At 38.3% G+C, this 7,300-nt stretch overlaps 1 protein-coding gene across 2 annotated transcripts in view; it reads left to right on the forward strand.

Moving 5' to 3' along the window:
* The first annotated feature begins 385 nt into the window (after window positions 1–385).
* The window catches only part of EEIG2 (EEIG family member 2), a 62,245-nt gene continuing 55,330 nt past the window's right edge, over window positions 386–7,300 (forward strand). Inside the window, exon 1 of one of the 2 annotated variants that reach the window (XM_081815590.1) lies at window positions 386–555. In XM_081815590.1, the coding sequence (XP_081671716.1) occupies window positions 485–555 (71 nt within the window). In that variant the 5' untranslated portion in view covers window positions 386–484. The remainder of the gene's footprint in view (window positions 556–7,300) is intronic. The other variant, XM_081815589.1, reaches the window with a different exon arrangement.

Below are 7,300 nucleotides of genomic sequence, written 5' to 3' on the forward strand. Positions count from 1 at the left end.
CTGGAGAAGGAAATGAAATGATAGAAGGAACAGTACATATACACAGTGGCAAGGAACGGGCATGGTATGTACTGGGAGCGCTATGAATACAGATTTACCCCGCTATCCAACGTAGAACATTCCTATGAAATCTTTCATAAGCCAGTGGCATAAGGCAGAGAGTACCACCCCCCCTTTCCAAAAATTCACATTCCGGCACTTCACATTTAGGAAAGATCCACCTTATTCTAGTAACAGTTTTTTCTTGAAAGCAAAAATCCTCTTCAGATTTCTTTCATTTAGCAGGCACCAATGTAGGTCTTTTTAAATGTGAAATGGCAAGACACAAGCTTTCAGAAAGTGAGGGATACCTGTGTGTAGCATTTTCCACCCTTATTTATGGTTCTGCTTTTTGCAGTTTCATTTACCATAGGTCAGCTGCGGTAAGGAAGCAGATGATCCTCCCTCTAACATTTGGTCAGAAGGTCAGCAGTAGCCTAAGGCTATGTCACAATGCCTCTGTCATTTGCCTCACTCATCACAGACATTTCATCATCTCACATCACAAAAAGAAGGGTGAGTATAGTACAATATTTTAAGAGAGACCACATTCACATAACTTTTGTTGCTGTATATTATAATTCTGTTCCATTGTTAGTTATCTTTGTCAATCTCTAACTGTGCCTAATTTATAAATTAAACTTTATCATAAGTATGTATGCATAGGAAAAAACATAGTACACATAGGATTCCATACTATCGGATTTCAGGCATCCAGTGGGGGAGTCTTGGAACATATCCCCCACGGATAAGGCGGGAGGGGGAGGGGCGCTACTATAATTGTGTATTACTGCTGACACATAAAGAGAGGGAGAGAGAATGGTCTCTACAAGGAGTCTGGACTTAATTTTGATACTGTAGGATCTACAGAGCCAAAAGCAGAGGAGTGATTTATGCAGTTAGTAGATTGGCTTAAGGCTGGAGTTTAAGAGAATTCTCATCTGACAACCTTAGCTTTCTCAGTAGCAACTGCAAAAGGGAGAAAAGGAACATGAGGATAATGATAAAAGATCAGAAAAGCTTCTATAAGTGAGGAGAGAAAGCTGACCAAAGACAAATCCAAAAGGCCCAACTAGAATTTAAAACATAACTTTAGGGGCACCTGGGCACCTCAGTCAGTTAAGCATCCCAACTCTTGATTTTGGCTCAGGTCATGATCTCAGGGTCCAGAGATCAAGCCCCATGTTGGGCTCTGCACTGATCATGGAACCTGCTTGGGATTCTCTCTCTCTCCCTCTGCCCCTCCCCCCATGATTGCACTCTCTCTCTCTCTCTCTCTAAAAAAACCCATGAATTTTAGTGATGGCAGTGTGTGTATGTTCATGCATTTTTCTCCAGCAGTGCTCATAGGTTTGAGATAGGAAAAAATGGATAGAAGGTTTCATCGAGGTTTAGATGTTGTAGGTATGTGAAAAGGCCAAGGAGGCTAGGGAATTAGAGTGTTGGTGAGAAAGGAATTTTAAGCAGTCGCTCATGGGGTCCACCCTTCATAAGGAAAGAAACCAGGCCAGGAAGATAGATAGGAAAACAAAATGGTTAGAAGATGCAGGCCTCAGTGATGGTAAAGAAAAGTACGTGTGAAAGGAATGAGGTTGTGACAGAGTTGCTGGAATCAGAGATGTGCTCAGGGAGCAGGATCCACATCTCCCACCAGAGGGTACATTTGTTACAATTGATGGACCTACCTTGACACATCATTATCACCCATGATGAAACCCATGGTTTTCATTCAGGTTCAGTCTTGGTGTTCTATATCATGTGGGCTTTGACAAATGTGTTCTGACATGTATCCACCCTTACAGTATACAGAATAGTTTCAGTGCCCTAAAAATCTTTGTCATCTATTCATCCCTCCTTTTCCTTAACCCCAGGCACCTTGGATTAGCCTTTTCTAGAGTGTCATATACTTGGAATCATATAGTAGGTAACCTTATTCAGATTGGCTTCTTTCACTCAGTAATATGCTTTTAAGGTTCTTCCATGTCTTCATAGCTTGATAGCTCATTTCTTTTTATCACCAAATAATAATTAGGTGGTCTGAATGTACCACAAATAATCTGTTCACCTACCATTCACTATGTGTGTGTGTGTGTGTGTGTATACATCATTTATATATATATATTTTTTGTTTTTTATGTATTATATATTTATATATATTTTTATATATTGATTTTATATATATAATTTATGAATTTGAGTATATTTATTTATATATGTTAATTTATATAAAATTCCATTTATGTGAGTTACCTAGGGTGGTCATATTCATAGAGACAGAAAGTAGAATGATGGTTGCTAGGACCTCGGGGGAGGAAGGAATGGGAAATTGTTTAATGTGTACAGAGTTTCACTTTTACAAGATGAAAAGAGTTGTTAGAGATTTGATACAATATGAATGTATTTAAGACTACTGAACTGCACACTTAAAAATGGTTAAGATAGTAAATTTTATGTTATGTGTATTTTACCATAGGTTTTGTTTTTTTGGATTTTTTGGTTTTTTGGGGGTTTTTTTGAGAGAGAGAATGGGGGGGGAGGGTCCGAGGGAGAAGGAGAGAGAGAACCTCAAGCGGACTCCACACTGTGTATGGAGCCTGAGACAGGGCTCAGTCACACAACCCTGAGATCATGACCTGAACCAAAACCAGGAGTTGGACACTTAACTGATTGAGCCACCCAGGCGCCCCTTTACCACAATTTTTAAATGAATAAGTATTTCAGCCCCCCCCCCATTTTTATTAGATCAGGCCAATTATTTACATATTTAAGTAAAGTTGATTAGTATTAAGAAGAATGTTTTCTCCTTTTTAAACTTCATAATACAGGAACATTTTGCCATGAATTTTCTGCAATAGCATTGATGAGTCCATTCAGTCATTCTGCAAACTAATGTGATCTAATAAAATTAAGACAAGTAGGTTTATGTAGTAATTAATTTTTACTTAACAATTTTAGGCAAGTCCCTCTTTCTCCCATTTGTATTTGTGCTTATTTAAGCCATTTTTGCTTGTACTGTAAGTCTTGAGATATATTTTGTTCATCAACAAATAACATTTATTGATAATATTATTTCAGATTTATCTTTTATTAAATGTATTACCTTAATAAATTTGTTCTTTTTTTGAAGATTTTTTAAAACTCATTTGAGAAAGAGACACAGACAGCATCAGAGAGAGAGCAAGCAGGAGCAGGGGGAAGAGCAGAGGGAGAGGGAGAAGCAGACTCCTCACTGAGCAGGGAGCCTGATGTGGGGCTCCAACCCAGGACCCTAGGATCATGACCTGAGCCGAAGGCAGATGCTTAATGGACTGAGCCACCCAGGCACCCCAATAAATTTGTTCTATGAAAGTACTGTATAAGACATTTACTTTCATCTTTTGCATGAGCCCTTTTCATTATCTCAAATGATATATCCATCATAACAATTTATGAATATATTATAATAAAATAATATATATTAATATATGTAATAATATAATTGTTACTATAAACATAGGTATAAAATATAATTTTTATCATCAAAAAGTCTGTAGTTTAGTGAGAGATCCTGATGCATATATTGTTAAATACAATATAGGGCAGAGTGACAGTCTACAATAAATGTACAAATTGAATTGTATGGCAGTTCAAAGGAGAAAGGGAGCTATGAATTCTGACTGAGAAAATAGGAAAGACTCCTTAGAAGAGGTAGCGTGTGAACTAAGCTTTGAAAGATTAGTAGGACTTATCCAGTAGGGGGGAAATGGGATGGTAGAATGTCCAGCATTTTGACTTTAATAACTTTTTGACTTGCATTTATTATTAAAAACCATCTTAAAGAGCAGTACATTAATACTGAATCTTCATCAGGAAAGCATTTTCTAGTGCAGCCACTTTGTAAAACAGACTGGCAATTCCTCAGATGTTAAACAGAGTTCCATATGATCTGGCAGTTCCTCTAATCTACCGAAGAGAAATGAAAACAAGTCAACACAGTGGCGCCTGGCTGGTTCGGTTGGTGGAACATGGGACTCTTGATCTTGGGGTTGTAAATTTGAGCCCCACTTTGGGCGTACAGATTACTTAAAAATAAAATCTTTAGGGGCACCTGCGTGGCTCAGATGGTTAAGTGTCTGCCTTCGGCTCAGGTCTGGGATCAAGCCCCATGTTGTGGTCCCTGCTCAGCGGGGAGCCTGCTTCTCCCTCTCCCTTTTCTCTTCCCTCTGCTTGTGCTCTCTCACTCTCTCTCTGTCAAATAAATAAATAAAATCTTTTTTAAAATAAATAAATAAGTAAAAATAAAATATTGAAAAAACATGTCAACACAGGGGCGCTGGGTGGCTCAGTCGTTAAGCGTCTGCCTTCAGCTCAGATCATGATCCCAGGGTCCTAGGATTGAGCCCCACATCGGACTCCTTGCTCAGTGAGAAGCCTGCTTCTCCCTCTCTCACTCCCCCTGCTTGTGTTCCCTCTTTTGCTGTCTCTCTCTGTCAAATAAATAAATAAATCTTTAAAAAAGTAAGTAAAATTCTATAAAAAAACATGTCAACACAAACACTTATACAAGACTTTTCATAGCAACATTAATCATAATGGTCAAAAGTCAAAACAACCCCAATGTCTGTCAGCTGATCAAATGGATAAATGTGGGACATCTGTACAATGGAATATTACTCAGCAATAAAAAAATGAAGTACTGATACATGCTACAACATGGATGAACCTTGAAAACATCATGCTAAGTGAAAGAAACCATAACAAAAGGCTACATATTATATGATTTCCTATTCTGGGCATTTCATATAAATTCAGTCTATTGAGACAGAAAGTAAATTAGTAGTTGCCCAGGCCTAAAGGGCTGGAGGGAAAAGGGCAGTGACTGCTGATGAGGTTTCTTTTGGAGGTGATGAAAATGTTCTAAAACAGATTGTGGTGGTTTCACAATCTGAATACACTAAAAACCATTGAATTGTACATTTTAAATGGATGAATCATATAGTGTGGGAATTATATCTCAATAAAGTTGTTTTAAAAAAGCATTTTCTGGTGCACCTGGCTGGCTCAGTCCATAGAGCATGCAGCTCTTGGTCTCAGGGTTATGAGTTCAAGTCCATGTTGGGAGTGGAGCCTACTTAAAGAATAAAAATAAAAATAAATAATAATAGGGGCACCCAATAGGGGTGGCTCAGTCAGTTAAGCATCTGACTCTTGATTTCAGCTCAAGTCGTGGTCTCGTGGATTGTGAGATTGAGCCCCATGTCAGCCTCTATGCTGGGCGTGGAGCCTGCTTTAGATTCTCTCCCCCTCCCTCTCCCCCACTGCTTATGCTTGAGCTCTTTCTCTCTAAAATAATAATAATAATAATAAATAAAAAAGCATTTTCTGACAAAACTCTATTAAACCAGTCTAAGTCCTTGGACAGTTTTCTATACAGTTCATTCTTTCATTTAACAAATAATCATGTGTCTACTATGTGCCAGGCACTATTCCGGGCAATTGAACTATTTCTATTACTTTTCACTTCAGTTTTTCGTAAAATTATTTTTCTTGGTGATTATTCTCTTTATATATTTTGCAATAAACATGAGTTATAAAACAAGTATAAAAATTATAATATCCTGGGCGCCTGGGTGGCTCAGTTGGTTAAGCGACTGCCTTCGGCTCAGGTCATGATCCTGGAGTCCCTGGATCGAGTCCCACATCGGGCTCCCTGCTCGGCAGGGAGTCTGCTTCTCCCTCTGACCCTCCCCCCTCTCATGTGCTCTCTCTCTCTCATTCTCTCTGTCTCAAATAAATAAATAAAATATTTTAAAAAAATTATAATATCCTAATTTTTATTAATCTGTTAGAATGTGTATAGTAGCCATTTTTTTATAAAGTCCAGTTTCTCCGGATCAGATTTTACATGTCTAAACTATGTTAAGAGGGGTGCCTGAGTGGCTCAGTCCTTTAAACGTAGGACTCTTTGTTCTAGCTCAGGTCATGATCTCAGGGTCATGAGATGGAGCCCTACGTTGGGCTCTGCACTCAGTGCAGTCTGCTTGGGATTCTTTCCCTCTTCCTCTCTCTCCCCCCCAGCTCATGCGCAAGTGCGCGCTCTTGCTCTCTCTCTCTAAAATAAATAAACTGTGTTAAGAATTAATTTTTGTGGCAGTTCATATAGCCAAAAGCAATTTTAATCATTTTAGCTAGTGAGTTATTTTAGCTACTTTTTTCAAAAAGATTTATTTATTTATTTGGGAGAGAGAGCATGAATGCTGGCCCGAGAGTGAGGGGAGGGGCAGAGGGAAAGAATCTTCAAGCAGACTCCCCCCTGAGCACGCAGCCCCTCACAGGGCTTGATCTCAAGACCCATGAGACCATGACCTGAGCCAAAAACCAAAGGTCAGCACCTAATGGACTGATCCACCCAGGTGCCCCTTTAGCCACTTTTATGTTTATTATTGATACCAATAATATTGATTGTATTTGGATAAAAAAAAAAACTTCTAGAATTTTTCTTTCTTAGCTAAACCAAGAGAAAATTTTGAGCATTGCCCTCCAGCTCTATATTATGGTTTAGGGAGCAAAGATCTTCAGGGTCAAAATGTCCTACTTTGGGGTAGGAGAGAAACAGACTTGATAAGCAGGAGCACAGAACCATAAAAGTGGACAGTGTTGAGAGCATGTCTAGGTAGTGAAGCCGAACAGCAAATGTTTGGGGGCTGTAGTGAAGGACAAGACAGCATCAGGGGCCAGATTTTGGTAGGCCTTGGATGCCATTCTGTGAAGACAGAATTTTATTCTGTATGCAGTATGACCTTGAACCCACCATACCCTTTTTTTCTGATCCTAAAATTAATTCAAGATCAGTATAGAAAATTTGTAGGAAAATACATAAAATTACAAAGATGAAAATATTACCCATCCAAGATAATTACTGTTAAATTTTTGAAATTTACCTTTCCAGTTTCTTCCAGTTCATTTTTTACACAGTTGAAGCCAAATTACATACACAATTTTTATTCTGCTATTTTTTTACTATTATAAGCATTTTCCACATTATTAAACACTTTAGCATATTATTTTAATAGTGCCATACATAATATTTTTTCATGAATGAACTATAAGTAACAATTCTTCTGTTTTGGATATTCCTATTGCTTTCAATCTATTCCTCTCTTGCCCATTCTGAGCTCTCTCCCATGAATATTGGAATGTGAGGTAAAGCAAGGTCTGTGATGATGTATGGTAGGCAGCTGAAAGTTTATGTCTGAAACTGAGCAGGGTAGTCAGGATTGCA

Source organism: Leptonychotes weddellii, chromosome 4, assembly GCF_054177405.1.
Source record: "Leptonychotes weddellii isolate Sample4059 chromosome 4, ASM5417740v2, whole genome shotgun sequence".
Classification (NCBI taxonomy): domain Eukaryota; kingdom Metazoa; phylum Chordata; class Mammalia; order Carnivora; family Phocidae; genus Leptonychotes; species Leptonychotes weddellii.